General features: G+C 45.8%; 1 protein-coding gene across 1 annotated transcript in view; it reads right to left on the bottom strand.

Moving 5' to 3' along the window:
- Positions 1-1451: 1451 nt before the first annotated feature.
- The window catches only part of LOC121285649 (scavenger receptor class B member 1-like), a 77172-nt gene continuing 61285 nt past the window's right edge, over positions 1452-17338 (bottom strand). The window contains exons 11-13 of the mRNA XM_041202307.1: positions 13781-13933; positions 3113-3229; positions 1452-1653 (exon numbers count right to left, since the gene is read on the bottom strand). Coding sequence (XP_041058241.1) covers positions 3113-3229; positions 13781-13933 — 270 coding nt within the window. The 3' untranslated portion in view covers positions 1452-1653. The remainder of the gene's footprint in view (positions 1654-3112; positions 3230-13780; positions 13934-17338) is intronic.

Genomic DNA, 17338 nt, shown 5'->3' with positions numbered 1-17338 from the left:
TGCCACAGACTGAAAACAGGGGTCATAGAGTCAACAACAACAGCACCTTTTATAAAGTGCCTGTAACATCTTCAAAACATCCCAAGGTGCTTCACACTAGCATTATCAAATAAAATATGACACAAAGTCACATATGGAGATGTTAGATCAGATGGCCAACAGGGATTTAATGAGTGCCTTAAAGAAGGAATGAAAGGTGGAGAGGTTTAAAAAGGGCTCAGGAACAATTAAAACTGGGGATATACAAAAGGCCAGAATTAGAGGAGCACAGATACAGGTTGTGAGGCTGGAGGAGATTATAGAGATAGGGAGGGACAAGGCCATGGTGGGACTGGAAAACAAAGATGAAAATTTTAAAGTCAAGATGTTGTTTCACCAAGGTCCAAAATGGACCAGAGAGCGCTGTGTGTGACAGTGGAATGGGACTTAGTCAAGTTAAGGCACAGGCAGCAATGTTCTGAACAGCCTCATGTTTATGAAATGCGGTAGACCAGCCAAGAATGTGGTGAAATAGTCAATTCCAGAGTATGAGGGTTTCAGCAGCAGATGAGCTGAGGCAGGGACCAAGTTGGACAATGTTATGGAGGTGGAAATAGGCGGTTTTAGTTTTGACAAAAATAGGAGTTGGAAGTTCATCTCAGGGTCAAATGTGACACCAAGATTGTGAACAGACTGGCTTAATGTCCGACTGTTGCCAGGGAGAGGGATAATGGCACAGGAGGCCATTCAGCCCATCAAGTCCATGCCAGCTCTCTGTAGAACAATCCATTCAGTCCCATTCCCTCACTCTACCTCCATAACCCTGCAAGTTTATTTTCCTCAAACTGCCTATCCAATTTCCTTTTCAAATCATTGATTGTCTTCAGTTCTGCCTTCACCCTCATAGGCAGTGAGGTCCAGGTCATTAGCACTCCCTGCGTAAAAAAAAATCTTCTTGACATCTCCCTCACATTTCTCTATATTAAATTCCATCTGCCACTTGTCTGTCCATTCTGCTAATCCATCAATATCCTGTTGCCACCAACTGGTACCATCTTCACTGTCTGCCATTCCTCCAAGTTTGAGATTATTTTTATTCCAATATCCAAGTCATTTATTTATATCAAAAAATAGCAGTGGTCCAAACTGACCCTTGCGGACACCACTGTCTACCAGCCTCCAGTCTGAAAAATAACATTTACCTCAACTCGCTGTTTCTGTTCTTAAGCCACTGTTTTATCAAGGTTGACACTGATCCTCCTATTCCTTGAGCCTCAATTTTATTTAACCAGCCTTTTATGTGGTGCTTTGTCAAACACTTTCTTAAAATCCATATAGACAACATCCACCACATTCCCTTCAGCAACCTTCTCTGTCACTTCATCAAAAATTCAATTAGATTAGTCAAACACAGTCTGCCTTTTATAAATCCATCTGGTTCTCCTTCATTACCTCAAATTACATTCCAGTTAATTTTTTTCCTTAATTTTTGTTCCTAAAACCTTATTCAGAAATGTGTGTTTTTTTTAATATCTTGGCAAAAATTACAGAAAAACATAATCTTGTGAAAAAGATCAGTTCAGGTTCCAAGCTCAGTCTGTTCAGTCACCAATCCACGAATAGCAAAAAATAGGGAGGCATTCTTCTGGAATATTCTTCTTTTCCTTCACAGACCTTCGAAGATACCAAAATAGAAACAGATGAGAGTTACCAGTGACACTGGGGGTGCTGGGGTATTGGGAGTGATGGGGTATTGGGGCATTGAGGATGTTGGGGTATTCGGAGTGATATATATTCCATATCAGTTCAGAAGGACATTAAAATCTATGGTACAGGTTGAACATATGGAATATTTTTATAATCAGTGAGTGGAAAGTTTCAGTGTGGCACACTGTGATCTGTGGATTCTATCAGTAATTTATGTATTTATTAATTTATTTTACTTATTAATAAATTAGACAGAAGAACTTAGGGGGGGATAGCAACTGGAAATTCCCTCTCACTGTCCAAAACTCCAAGGACAAGCTGTCAACTTACATCATGTTCCCCTCGCCCCATTCTATCCCACCCCCTCCACTACTATCCCTGACCCTCGTCCTCCATTCTCAGCTCCAACCTGAACCCTCCACCCAACCTCCACCCCCAACACAACCTCACCTCAACCCCCACCCTCAATCCCCAACACTCCAACCCCAATTCCCCACCCCCAAACCCAACCCATACCCTCCACCCCAACCCCACCCCCACCCCCAATCTCAACCTCTACCCACAATGCAACATCACCTCAACCTCCACCTTCAATCCCCAATACCCCAGACCCAACCCTCACCCTCCACCCCAACCCCCACCCCCAAAACCAACCCCAACCTCCACCCCAAACCCAATCCCCACCCTCCACCCAACCCCCAAACCTAACCGCCATCCTCCACCCCAACCCCCAAAACCAACCCCAATCCCCACCCTCCACCATAACCCCAACCCTCACCCCAAACCCAAACCCCTCCTCAACCCAACCCCAACCCAACCTCCATCCCAATGCAACCTCACCTCAACTTCCACCCTCTACCCCAAATGCCCCAAACCCACCCTCACCCTCCAAACCAACACCCGCCCCAACCCCCACACCCAACCATCACACTTCCCCCAACCTCAAACCCAAACCCAACTCCAACCCCACACGCAATGCCAACATCTACCCCCAACGCAAGCTCACCCCAAACTCCACCCTCAATACTCCAAAATCAACCCCCATCCTCCACCCCAACTCCAACCCCCACCACCAAACCCAACCCCTGCCCTCCACCTCAACTCCAAATACTCCATCTCCAACTTCAAACTCAACCTCAAACCCAACCCTCACCCTCCACCCACAACCCCCACCCTACCTCCATCTTCTACCCAATCCCAAACCCTCCGCCTCCAACCTAAACCCAAGCTCTACCCTCCACCCCCAACCCCATCCCTACCACCCCACCCCCCCCCCCCCCCCCCCCCCCCCCCCACCCCCAGGTCCAAACCCAACCCCCACTTTCTAACTCAACCTCCAACCCTCAGCCTCCATCTGGTTTTCCCAAGCTTTGAATTCAGGGACAGAGTCTGAATCGGGAGATCACTGATGAACTCTAAAACCCACCTAGAAACGGGATTCTGTTCTCATCAGCTTCCCATTAAAACATTCCGGCCCTTGTTTGTTTTCTGAATCAGCTGATTTATCGTCAATGTTTTCAGTGCCTGAGCTTTTGTGTCTGTTCTATAAAAGAAGCAATAATGAACATCAAAAAACACAACAGCTCATCCAGCCTGTGGATTTGTTTCTAGTCAGTAATAATCAAGGTCACGTTCACTGTATGCAACCTGAAAGTGACGGTTAATGGAACCGATGTGTCATTACTGCTGACCCGCTAAAGGAACAACAGTTTGTAGTAATCCAGCCCTGATGGGGCAGTATTTACTGTGATGCATGCTAAGGCATGCTACTTTTATGTTGAACTTAACTCTGGAGGGGTTAAATGTGCAGGAAACATGAGGTAGCAGCTTTGATTAGGTGCAGACAAGGGTGGGAACCAGTGGGCTGCAGACAGTGAAAGATAACAAGACCCGAGTGCCAACTCCATCCAATGGCCAAGTCAGGGTCATGTCAAAGTCAAATTGCTGGAGTGTGGTCAGAAAACTGATGCTAGAGTCAAGCAAAGGGAGATGCATCAAGGACAATAATCATAGAATATTATATAATATTGTTTTCAGGAAAAACTTCCGCAAGACTGAGCCAATACAAGAGGGTAATAAAAATTTGGTCACAAATTGGATTTAGGAGAGTATTAAAGGATGAGAAGAAAGTCAAAGGGTTTCAGGAGGGAATCCTAGAACCTACACCCCACCATTGGCAGCTGTGTTTTCAGCTACTTAAGCTCCTCACTTTACAATTACCTCCGTAAACTCTTCCACTATTGGGACTAGATTTGGCAGGTTTGAAGTGTGTGTGGGGGGGTGGTATGGCTTTCCCACCCACTTGCCCCCAAACTGCCTGAAGTTTTACAAGGATCGGTGGAGATTTTGGGTGGCCCGCCCATCCTTGGGCCTATTGAGGCCCTTAAGTGGCCAATGAATGGCCATTTAAAGGCCTCATCCCAGCATCTGCTACTTTACGTGTAGCAGTAGAGGCCTTCGCCAAGTGGGTACCTGGTAGCTTTAGCTGTGTGGGCTGATGCCAGGCAGGGATCCCTGTGGCCATTGGGGGCACTGCCCAAGATTACACTTTCCCCTTTACCCTACTCCCCCAGCCTCTGAAACCCAGTTACCCTCCCCCCCCCACCACCCCTCTTGCCCTCCATCCCCTCACCCGCCTCACCCAGGCCTTCCAGCCCGTGTCTGGCAAAATCAATCCCACTTCTCTTGGTTTCCAGCTCTAGCAATGATCTCCACTGGGAACTGCCTATAGTATCAGCAGTGGCCACTGCTCCCACCCGCTACTGCTGGGACGACAGAACTGCTGGTCATCTGATTAGCTGGCTCTCTCTGAGGCAGGACGTTCTGTCCCTGAGGGGTGGAAATCTCGCCTCCAGCCTGTTAATGGCCAATTGACCATTGAATGACAGAGGGCAGCCAATCATTCCTCATCGGTGTTTTAGCTGGAGAGGAGGAGGGTGGGGCTGGGGAGTGTGGGGACCACGGCACTCTGTAAAATTCAGCCATAAATTTCCTCCCCTTAATAACTCCTTCTCTGACTCAGGGGTGATTTTTTCAATTACACCTCTATAAAGTATATTGAGATTTCTTTTGATGCAAAAGGTGCTATAAATGCAAATTGTTGTATTATCTAAAGATAAGTTTAATTCAATAGACTAACATCAGATCTGCTCTTTGAGTCATCTTCAGCTGCTTCATCAATGACCTTCCTTAAATCATAAGGTCAGAAGTGAGGATGTTCGCTGATGATTGCTCAATGTTCAGCACCATTCGCGACAGACACCTCAGATACTGAAGCAGTCCATGTCCAAATGCAGCTAGACCTGGACAATATCCAGGCTTGGGCTGACAAGTGGCAAATAACATTCGTGCCACACAAGTGTCAGCCAATGACCAGCTCCAACAAGAGAGAATCCAACCATCGCCCCTTGACATTCAATGGCATTACCATCACCGAATCCCCCACTATCAGCATCCTGGGGATTACCATTGACCAGAAACTGAACTGGACTAGCCATATAAATACTGTGGCTACAAGAGCAGGTCAGAGGCTGGGAATTGTGCACCGAGTAACTCACCTCCTGACTCCCCAAAGCCTGTCCACCATCTACAAGGCACAAGTCAGGAGTGTGATGGAATACTCTCCACTTGCCTGGATGAGTGCAGCTCCCACAACACTCAAGAAGCTTAACATTGTCCAGGACAAAGCAGCCCGCTTGATTGACACCACATCCACAAACATTTACTCCCTCCACCACCGATGCACAGTAGCAGCAGTGTGTACCATCTACAAGATGCACTGCAGGAATTCACCAAGGCTCCTTAGACAGCACCTTCCAAACTCACAACCACTACCATCTAGAAGGACAAGGGCAGCAGATAGATGGGAACACCACCACCTGGAAGTTCCCCTCCAAATCACTCACCATCCTGACTTGGAAATATATCACTGTTCCTTCACTGTTGCTGGGTCAAAATCCTGGAACTCCCTTCCTAACAGCACTGTGGGTGTACCTACACCACATGGACTGCAGCGGTTCAAGAAGGCAGCTCACCACCACCTTCTCAAGGGCAATTAGGGATGGGCAATAAATGCTGGTCTAGACAGCAAAGCCCACATCCCATGAATGAATAAAAAGAAAATTCCTTCACCAAACATTCGTCATCATGTGCATTCTAAAGGGTGTGGTTGTGGAGTGCACTGGAGGAGAATTCCAGCACCTGGGGTAAAAGCAGCCCATCCAAGCGCCTGTCCAAAGCAACCTCACAGCATTAGGTTTGGAATAGGGGGTATGAGGGGGAGGCATATACTTTTCTCCTGAAAAGGGTCATTGTACTGCCAAGGAATGTTGTGGTGATGAGGTGTCTTGGCTGAAACAAACCTCTTGAAACCACAGTCACTCACCAATCCATGACAGGGATCCACAGATCCCTGAAGGTAGCAGCACAGGTAGATAAGGTGATTAAGAAGGCATATGGGCCTTTATTAACTGAGGTATCGAATATAAGAGCAGGGAGGTTATGCTGGAACTGTATAAAATGCTGGTTAGGCCACAGCTGGAGTACTGTGTGTAGTTCTGGTCACCACATTATAGGAAGGATGTGATTACACTGGAGAGGGTGCAGAGGAGATTTACCAGGATGCTGCCTGGGCTGGTGTGTCTGAGCTATGAGGAAAAATTGGATAGGCTGGGGTTGTTTTCCTTGGAGCAGCGAAGGTTGAGAGGGGACCTGATAGAGGTGTATAAGATTATGAGGGGCATAGATAGGTGGTAGAGAGGCACTTTTCCCATTAGCAGAAGGGTCAATTACCAGGGGGCATAGATTTAAGGTAAGAGTGGAGTTGAGAAGAAATGTTTTCACCCAGAGGGTGGTGGAAGTCAGGAACTCACTGCTGAAAGGGTGGCTGAGTCAGAAACTCTCATAACATTTAAGAAGTATTTCGATATTCACTTGCGTTGCCATAGCCTCCAGGGCTTTGGGCCAAGTGCTGGTAAATGGGATTCGTGTAGTCAGATCCTTGATGACCAGCACAGGCACAATGGGCTGAATGGCCTCCTTCTGTGTTGTAAACGTCTATGAGTCTGTGAGAAGAGGAGTTTTGGAGGCTGATGCTCACTCATGGTTTTCTCCAATGTCCAGCAGAGAGGAGAAAGTGAGGAAGATGAATGTTGCATTTAGCGTAGTTTTCATCACTGTGTGCAGGCAGGAGGAAAGGCGACAGAGAGTGCGGTGTGGGCTCCAGGCTCGGCAAAGGCCATTGCTTCACCCTGATACGCAAGAGGCAGCAGGGCCCCCTCAGGACCCAGAGGATGAAGCTTACAGATCCACAGAGCATAGGCAAGACTGAGGGTGTAGAGAATGACACACGTCATTCCTCCAGATGAGTGAGAGACAGTGTCATTAACACCCCCACATGTCCAGGGATCTGGTGGCTCACATCTGCCACATTCTCCAGGAGTTGATGCCACCCAGCCTGTGAGGATATCCATTGCCAGTGGCTGTCAAAGTCACCACTGCTCTCAACTTCTACATGAGTGGCTCATTCCAGGGCTCCAGCAGTGACGTCTACAGGGTCTCTCAACCCACAGGAGGTGAGGGGCCTGCAATTACTCACACTTTGCTGGAGAATAAGCCAACCAGGCAGCCTGGGCTTTGCTGCTGTTTCAGAATTCCACAGGTGCAGGGTACCATCAACCGTAGTCATGTGGCTGGAAGAGCTCTCTGGCAACTTCAACAGGAAAGACTCCCACTCGCTCAATGTACAGCTGGTCTGTGACCATCAGAAACACACTATGCAGGTTTGTTTGAGACACCTGGGAAGCTGCCACAACTCCTACATCTTGAGATTCAAATTCTGCACATCTTTGAAGGCCCTCACAAGATCCAGGGTCATCTCCCTGGTGACAAAGGCCACCCACAGAGGTTGACTGTTAGGTAGTCACAAACTCCATCTGAGGAAAGGTACAATGATGCTTATTCTGTCACACAAACATTGGCAGAGAAGAGCTTGGCACCTTGAAAATGCGATTCCGATGCCTGGATGGGTCTGGCGGGGCACTCCAGTGCACTCCCCAGAGGGTCTCAGGGAGCATCATGGTTTGCTGTGCCCTGCACAACCTGGCACTGCAAAGGGCAGAGGACTCGGCAGATGTCGAGCTGGAGAAGCTTCACGTCTCCTCCGAGGATGAGGACATCGAGGGGGCTGAAGGTGAGGAAGCTGAGGCTGCAGGGGAAGAGGCCATAGCATGGGCCAGATGAGGCAGGCGTGCACGTGAGGTGGTAGGAGCCACCAGGTTCCAGGAGGGTGATGACCAGATGCAGTGATTATGCTCTCGGGTCACTGGGCTCCATGCTGGGATCACATTGTCACGTGCATTGCTATCCTCCTCATTGGAACCATACACTTCAATCTGAGAATCAGTAGTTACACATTCGGGTCACCATGTGCTCAGCCTCTGAAGGGTGATGGACCCTTGGGAATATGTTGCCTTGCTGCTGAAATGTGGCACTAACTGCAGGAGGGTCTCCCAGCATCACACGTCAGATGGTGCAGCCTCTACAAACACCTCTCCAGCGTCCCAGTCACTCTGGCAGTCTCCAAGAGGCAGGAGCTGGAATACAGCTGGAAGGCACCTCAAGGAGAGCAATACCCAGCAACAGGACAACTGTGTGACTTTGATGGTGAAAATAGAAAATGTGAGGTGAGATTTGGGCCAAGCCAGCCGAAGATATTCTCAAAGTGCTCAGGCCTGTTAATCATACTGAGCCTCAGAGTTACTTCAGTCCTCAAAACATTGACATCTGGTGCTCTCTGTGAGGGGATGGGTGGGGCCGCAGTCAGCCTGACCTTTCACCGGGCATGGAGGATCTCCCAAGGACCATCTTCATACACCCGCCTGCCACACAGGAACAAACCTCCTCCTTGACCAGCCCAGGCCACTGCTAGTCCGACAATGCAGACAGACCATGGGGCCCTGAAGGTTCAGCTTTGGTGATTATGAAAAGTACACATCATCCACCAGGCAGTCTATGAGAACCAGGCAGGTAGTTCAGGAGTCCCCTGTGTCTATCCTGCTTGTTAATTGGTTTTCTATTTTGGATGCTAATGAGGGCAATGGTTCCTCAAGGGGTGTAGCCAAAGCCAAGCCTGTGGCACCATGTGTGGCTCAGCTGTACGGGGTGGGGGGATGGAGGAAGAAGAATGGAAGGGCAAAAGTGATAGTAGATTCCATAGTCAGGGGATGAGACAGGTGTTTCTGCAGCAGTAAGCATGACTCCATCAGTTCTGGTATGCAAGTAAATACCCTCTCTCTCCAGTCCATGTCCTCTTCATCCTGGTGCCAGGGTCAAGGATGTCATGGAGCGGCTGCAGGACATCCTTCGGGGGGAGGGGGATCAGCCAGAAGTTGTGGTCCACATTGTACCAACGACATAGGTGGGAAGAGGGATGAGGTCCTGAAAGCAGATTTCAGGGAGTTAGGAAGGAAATTGAAAAGCAGGACCTCAAAATCAGTCATTTTAGGATTACTCCCAGTGCCACATGCTAGTGAGCATAGGAATAGGACGATAGATCAATTAAATATGTGGCTGAAGAGCTGGTGTAGGAGGGAAGGCATCAAGTTTCTGAGGCATTGGGACTTGCCCTGGGGCAGGCGGTACCTGTACACACTGGATGGGTTACATCTTAACAAGATGGGCTGATGTAATCGCAGGGAGATTTACTAGTGCTGTTGGGGTGGGTTTAAACTAGCCTGTCAGTGGGGTGGGAACCTGAGGGATGGCCCAAATTGGAAGAAAGTAAAGTTGATCGGAGGAAGCAGTAGTGAGACCAGAAGGCAGAAGAAATAAAACAGAGCATTGAATATGCTTCGAATGCAGAATGATATCAAAAAGACAAAGTTGAGGGCACTCTACCTAAATGCACACAGCATTTGTAATAAGGTAGATGATCTAAAGGCACAAATAGAGGTAAATGGGAACGATATAATTGCCATTACGGAAACATGGCTGCACGGTGACCAAGACTGGGCACTGAACATTCAAGGATATTCGACATTTAGAAGGGACAGTAAGAAGGGAAAGGAGGTGGAGTTGCGCTGATAATAAGGGATGGGATCAGTGCATTAGTAAGGGAGGATCTCATATTGGAAGAACAATGTGTGGAATCTGTTTGGGTGGAGCTAAAAACCAGCAAAGGGCAGCAGACATTGGTTGGAGCTGTTTATCGGCCAGCAAGCGGTGGTGGTAATGCGGGGCATGGTTTTAATCAGGAGATGAGAGAAACATGTAGCTTGGGAAATATTGTAATCATGGGTGCTTCAATCTGCATATAGACTCGGTAAACCAATTGAGCTCTAATGCTGTGGAAGACAAGTTTCTGGAGTGTGTTAGGTATAGTATTCTAGAGCAGTGTGTTGAGGAGCTGACTAGAGGACAAGCTATTTTAGGTCTTGTATTATGTAATGAAAAAGGGCTAATTAATAATATTGTTGTAACAGAATCTTTAGGGATGAGTGCCCACAATATAATAGAATTTTACATTATGTTTGAAAATGAGGTAGTTCACTCTGAAGCCAGAGTGTTAAAGTTGAACAAAGGAAATTATGAATGCATGAGGGACAAATTGGCTGAGGTGGATTGGGAAAATACATAAAAAGGTTTGACTGTACATAAGCAATGGTTAGCCTTCAAAGAACACTTACATAGCTTATACATTCCTTCAAAACCCCAAAAAAGTCAGTCAACTGTGGCTGAGAAAGGAAGTTAAAAACTATATAAGATTAAAAGAAAAGGCTTATAAAGTTGCCGGAAGTTGTAGTAAACCTGAGGATTGGGAGGTTTTTAAAATACAGCAAAGGAAGAGCAGGAAACTGTAAAGAAAGGGGGATTAGAATATGAATACAATCTAGCAAAACACATAAAAACAGACTGTAAAAGCTTCTATGGGTATGGCTAGGACAAATGTGGATCCATTACAAGCAGAGTCAGGAGAATTCATAATGGGGAATAGAGAAATGACAGAGAAGCTAAATGATTACTTTGTGTCTGTTTCACTGAGGAAGAGTTTAAGAGATCCAAGGGACTAGGGAAAATGAGGAGTTGAAGGAAATTAGTATAAGTGAGAAGGTTGTATTGGCGAAATTAATGGGACTGAAAGTTGATAAGTTCCCGGGACCTGATATTCCATATCCCAGAGTGTTGAAAGAGGCTTCTATAAAGATAGGGAATGCATTGGTAATCATTTTCCAAAATTCTACAGATTCTGGAATGGCTCCTGCAGATTGGAAGGTAGCAAATGTCACCCCACTATTTAAGAAGGGAGAAAACAGGAAACTACAGACCTGTTAGCCTCGCATCAGTAGTAGGGACTATGCTAGAATCTAGTATAAAGGATGTGATAAATGGACACTTGGATAATAATGATGTGATTGGGCATAGTCAGCATGGATTTATGAATGGAAAATCATGTTTGATGAGCCTGTGAAGTGTTTTGAAGATGTTACTAACAGAATTGACAAAGGGGAGTCAGTGGACATAGTATACTTGGATTTTCAGAAGGCTTTTGATAAAGTCCTCCACAGGAGGTTGATTAGCGAAATAAAAGCTCATGGGATAGGAGGCAATTTACTGGCACGGATTAAGGATTGACAAATAGACAGGAAACAGAGTAGGAATAAGCAGGTCATTCTCAATGTGGCAGGCTGTGACTAGTGGGGTACTGCAAGGATCAGTACTTGGGCCCCAGCTGTTCACAATATATACCAATGATTTGGATGTGGAGACCAAATGTAATATTTCCAAGTTTGCAGATGATACAAAGCTAGGCTGGAATGTGTGTTGTGAGGAAGATGTAAAGCGGCTGCAGGAGGATTTGGACAGATTTAGTGAGGGGGCAAGAACATGGCAGATAGAATATAATGTGGAAAAATGTGAGGTTTTCCACTTTGGTAGAAGGAAGAGGTGTGCAGAGTATTTTCTAAATGGTAAGAGATTAGAAACTGTAGATGTACAAAGAGACCTCGTCAATAAGTCACTGAAAGCTAACATGCAAGGTAAGGCTGATGCTACAATCTTCAGCCAGAAGTGCTGAGTGGATGATCCATCTCGGCCTCATCCAGAGGTTCCCAGCATCACAGATGCCAGTCTTCAGCCAATTCGATTCACTCCATGTGATATCAATAAACGGCTGAAGGCACTGGATACTGCAAAGGACATGGGCCCTGACAATATTCCGGCAATAGTACTGAAGACTTGTGTTCCAGATCTTGCCGCACCCCTAGCCAAGCTGTTCCAGTACAGCTACAACACTGGCATCTACCCGGCTATGTGGAAAATTGCCCAGGTATGTCCTGTACACAAAAAGCAGGAAAAATCCAACCCGGCCAATTACCGCCCCATCAGTCTACTCTCCACCATCAGTAAAGTAATGGAAGGGGTCATCAACAGTGCTATCAAGCAGGACTTGCTCAGCAATAACCTGCTCACTGATGCCCAGTTTGGGTTCCGCCAGCAACACTCAGCTTCTGACCTCATTACAGCCTTAGTTCAAACATGGACAAAAGAGCTGAACTCCAGAGGTGAAGCGAGAGTGACCGCCCTTGTTATTAAGGCAGCATTTGACCGAGTTTGGCATCAAGGAGCCCTAGCAAAACTGGAGCCAATGGAAATCAGGGGGAAAACTCTCTGCTGGTTGGAGTCATACCTAGCACAAAGGAAGATGGTTGTGGTTGTTGGATCTCAGTCATCTCAGCTCCAGGACATTACTGCAGGAGTTCCTCAAGGTAGTGTCCTCGGCCCAACCATCGTCAGCTGCTTCATCAATGACCTTCCTTCTATTATAAGGTCAGAAGTGGGGATGTTCACTGATGATTGCACAATGTTCAGCATCATTCACAACTCCTCAGATACTGAAGTATCCATGTCCAAATACAGCAAGACCTGGACAACTTGGGCTGACAAGTGGTAAGTAATATTCATACCACACGGGTGTCAGGCAATGATCATCTTCAATAAGAGAGAATCCAACCATTGCCCCTTGACATTCAATGGCATTGCCATCACTGAATCCCCCACTATCAACATCCTGGGGGTTACCATTGACCAGAAACTGAACTGGACCAGCCATATAAATACTGTGGCTACAAAGATGCCTGGCCTGTGTGGGTGCTAATTGGAGCTGGGCATCGAATGAGTACGTGAGCTGCACAGGATGTGAACCCAGATGGGATGTCAAGGTGTGTGAGAGAGTGAGAGGTGATGTCCCTTGAACTGGCAGTGAGTGAGATCCCTGTGGAGACTCATCCTGCGAATGTCTGATGAGCTTATAAAAGTATGAGTTGAGAGTGATGTGATGGTTGACTTACCCTGGTGGAATGAATGAGATCGTTCATCCTCTTCCGACATTGGATAGCTGATCTCTTATGAGCTGAGTTGGTGCTCAGCACCTTGGCTACCTCCTCCCAAGCTGCATTTGAGAGGTTTTTGGACCTCCGCCTGGCATCATGGGAGCAGAGCACCTCCTGGCGACCCTCGGTGTCATGAAGAAGTGACCTAGGGCAACACGTCGCTAAACCTGGGGGCTGTAGCATTCTTCCCTTTGGGGCTGTCTCTCTGTTGCAGCAATCTTGGACTGCAGACATTGAAAAGGCTGTGCACAGCCAAGGTTTAAATCTGGCACCTGGAGTGATGATTCGCCTAGGTCACGGTGGTGCGGGCAAATCACAGGCTTCCCATCCGCGATGTGGCATGGCCCCTGTTGATGCATGTTTAATGAGGTGAAAAGCATGCAATGGGGTGTGAAATCCACCATCACAGCCAGCAGGAGAATCGCTGCTTTTCCCACCCACCACGGCCAGTGGAAAATCCCAAACATTATGTTTACAGCTTCCAAATATCAAGTTCTTACTTAAACATTTAAATTATTTCACACACTATTCTTTTAGTTTTAGGTTTTGTCTAAGACTTGTTGCTTTGAGAATTAATTTTTCCAGCATTTACCCTTCAATTTTAGATAAACACAATTTTTATTTAAATCCTTTTTTTTGTGCAAATTGATGATGATGATGATAATGAAGGTACAATTTGTGTTCCATGAAGTACTCATTTTCTTTACCTGGCGTAAAAAAATAATTCCCAGAATTGCAGCAATAACCATCAATGCTATCCCGAGTCCCAGGAGGATGTACTGGATATATTGCAGAGCCATCGGGATTACCTCCATGAAAATGTAGAAATTGTCCAGAATTGGACCATCGATATTCCCACTCTGAAGGAAATACAGTAAGTTCTATAAGCATGAGTCACCTGATAAAAATACACCAAAGGACCAATTGGGTTCCTATCTTTATTAATAATTATAACTAATTAAATTTGTGAATTTGTCAATGTGTTTTAGCAATTGTTGCTGCTATTTATCATTTCCTTTCTCTGTTGGCTGCTCCTTCAAAAGTGGCGCTGTAACCAAGCAGGAGTCCCTTCTGAGATCTCCACAGAGCATTAAACAACAAACTCTCTCTCACACCTGATAGATGGGAGCATTTTAACTTTTGTTGTTAGTGTAAAAGGGGAGGTGTTGGATTGGCACACATCATATACCTGGCCAGGTTTCGATTCCCCTGTGATGTATGACAAGTGGCCAAGCCAATATTCCTGGTTTTCTATCAATGCCAAAGTTAATATAACCCCAGGTTTGCTTCAAAACCTTAAGTGGCCATTGATTGGCCAATTGGTAGCAAGAGGTTTAAAGTCAGGATACTGAGTGGGATGAAGGGGAAAGTTGGAGAAAAATTTTCACACAGGGTCAATATTTTCACATAGGGTCACTCAGGGTCACACAGGGTCAATATTTTCACACAGGGTCAATATTTTCACACAGGGTCACACAGGGTCAATATTTTCACACAGGGTCACTCAGGGTCAATATTTTCACACAGGGTCAATATTTTCACACAGGATCACACAGGGTCAATATTTTCACACAGGCTCACTCAGGGTCAATATTTTCACACAGGGAGACAAAAGCAAATTCTGTGGAAGTTGGAAATGTGAAATAAAAACAGAAAGTGCTGGAAATACTCAGCAGGTCAGGCAGCATCTGTTTAGAAAGCGACAGAGTTAACATTTCAGGTCAATGACCCTTCATCACCCTTCACCATACCTTTTAGATTCAGCAGGCGGGTGAAACAACCTCTCAGTGTCTGTCCTGTCAAACTCCTTCACAATCTTGTGTGTTTCAGTCAGATCACCACTCATTCTTCTAAACTCTGGAGAGTTCCCATTTATCAACCTATCAGTTACATCCGCAAAAATCTCTAATAAATTTTCCCTTTCATAAAACCATGTTGACTTTGGTCATGCAATGTTTTTCTAAGTGCACAGTTACACTTCCTTAATAATAGATTCCAGCATTTTCCCAATGACTGATGTTAGGCTCTGTGGCTTATCATTCCCTGTTTTCTCTCTCCCAAATTTCCTGAAAAGTGGTGTTATATTTGCCAACTTCCAATCTGATGGGATTGTTCCAGAATCTAGGGAATTTTGAAATCATAGCCAGCACATCTGCTACCTCTGCAGCTATCTCTTTTAGAACACTAGGGCATAGGCCCTTGGGTTTTGTTGGATTTTAGTCCCTTAAGTTTCTCCAATAATTTTTCTCTGCTGATGTTAATTAGTTTAATTTCCTCACTTTTTTAAGCCGCTAGGGTTATCCTCTATGTCTCGTATAAAACTTGTCTCTTCTACTGCGAAACCAGACACAAAGTATTTGTTCAATGCCTCTGCCATTTCCCATGATAATTTCTCCTGTCTCTGATTCTAAGGGATCAAAATTTACTTTAGCTACTCTCTTACTTTTTCTATACCTATAAAATCTCTTAAATCTGTTTTATATTTTTGGCTAGTTTACTCTCTTATTTTCTCTTTTCCCTTTTTATCAGCTTTTGTTGACTCCCCCAATCCTCGGGTTTGCTACAATTCTTTGCAATATTATAGGCCTCTTATTTTAATCTAAAGCTGTCAAGTTTTTGTTTTTTGATGGAATGTATTTTTGTTGAACATTTTGAGTTGTTTCTTTCAATGTCTCTGATCAATTTATACATTTAACTTTAGCTAATTTTTCCCTCATACCAATGTAATTGGCTTTATTTAAGTTAAAGATTCTTGTTTGGGACTAGAGTATGCCACTTCCAAATTTAACATGCTACTCAATTGTATTGTGATCACTTTTTGCCGGAGAATCTTTTACTATGAGATGACTCATTAAACCTATCTCATTGCACAGTCCTAGACTCAAAATAGTTTCAGCTCTAGTTGGTTTTGTTGTTCCAGGAATCTGTCGTGAAAGCCTTTGACAAACTCATCTTCCACGCTACCTTTACCAATTTGGTTGGTCCAGTCTATATGAAAATTAAAGTCTCACACAATTAATACATTGATTTTGTTACAAGTTCTAATTATTTCATGTTTAATGCTCTGTTCAATGTTGTAACTAGTTTAGGGAATCTATAAACTGCTCTGAAGCAACTTGTGTCCATTTGCAGCAAGACCCGGACATTGACATTCAGTGGCATTACGTGACTGAACACCTAATTATCAACATCCTGGGGGTTACCATTGACCAGAAACTGAACTGGACTAGCCATATAAATACTGTAGCTACAAGAACAAGTCAAAGTCTAGGAATCCTGCATAATTCACCTCCTGACTCCCCAAAGCCTGTCCACCATCTACAAGGCACAAATCAGGAGTGTGATGGAATACTCCCCACTTGCCTGGATGAATGCAGCTCCCACAATACTCAAGAAGCTTGACACTGTCCAGGACAAAGCAGCCCACTTGATTGGCACCACATCCACAAACGGTAACTTCCTCCACCACCGACGCACAGTAGCAGCAGTGTGTACCATCTACAAGATGCACTGCAGCAACTCACCAAGGCTCCTTCAACAGCACCTTCCAACCCACGACCACTACCACCTAGAAGGACAAGGGCAGCAGATAGATGGGAACACCAACACCTGGAAGTTCCCTTCCAAGCCACTCACCATCCTGACTTGGAAATATATCGCTGTTCCTTCACTGTCACTGGGTCCAAGTCTTGGAACTCTCTCCCTAACAGCACAGTGAGTTTTCTTTTTCATCTTTTCACGGGATGTGGGCTTTGCTGGCTGGGCCAGCATTTATTGCCTATCCTTTGTAGTCCTTGAGAAGGTGGTCATGAGCCGCTTTCTTGACCTGCTGCAGTCCACCTGGTGCAGGTACCCCCTTCTCCAGCATTCCCACCCAGAAGCTGGCACTTTTACTGCTCCTGACATTCCTGCTGTGTCCCTGCCAGTGTCAGGAGCCCCCTCCCTCTGTTTCTTCTCCACAGCCAGGGGTCCACAAAGACTGGGTGGATTTGAGAGTCTTTTGAATACTGCTGGCCTCTGCACTATTTGTCACAATTCCCAGCAACACTGAGCCTCATGCATCCAGGGCTATGCAGTGAACAAAGGAAGTGTTGGGAACATGTCCACCCCATAAAAGCTGTCTGAATGGTAGCCTGACAGCAGAAGTATGTGAGCTGCTGTCTGGTGTCTCAGCTGCTGAGCCTTAACATTCGTGAGAATGCCCTCATCCATCCTTGCAGGAAAAGAGAGCACACAACACCTGGGAGAGGGGCTGGAGTGGGGCT

The sequence above is a fragment of the Carcharodon carcharias genome, chromosome 13, assembly GCF_017639515.1.
Source record: "Carcharodon carcharias isolate sCarCar2 chromosome 13, sCarCar2.pri, whole genome shotgun sequence".
Lineage (NCBI taxonomy): Eukaryota > Metazoa > Chordata > Chondrichthyes > Lamniformes > Lamnidae > Carcharodon > Carcharodon carcharias.
Note: the sequence above shows the minus strand (reverse complement) of the source record. Positions and strands in the feature narration are given on the sequence as shown.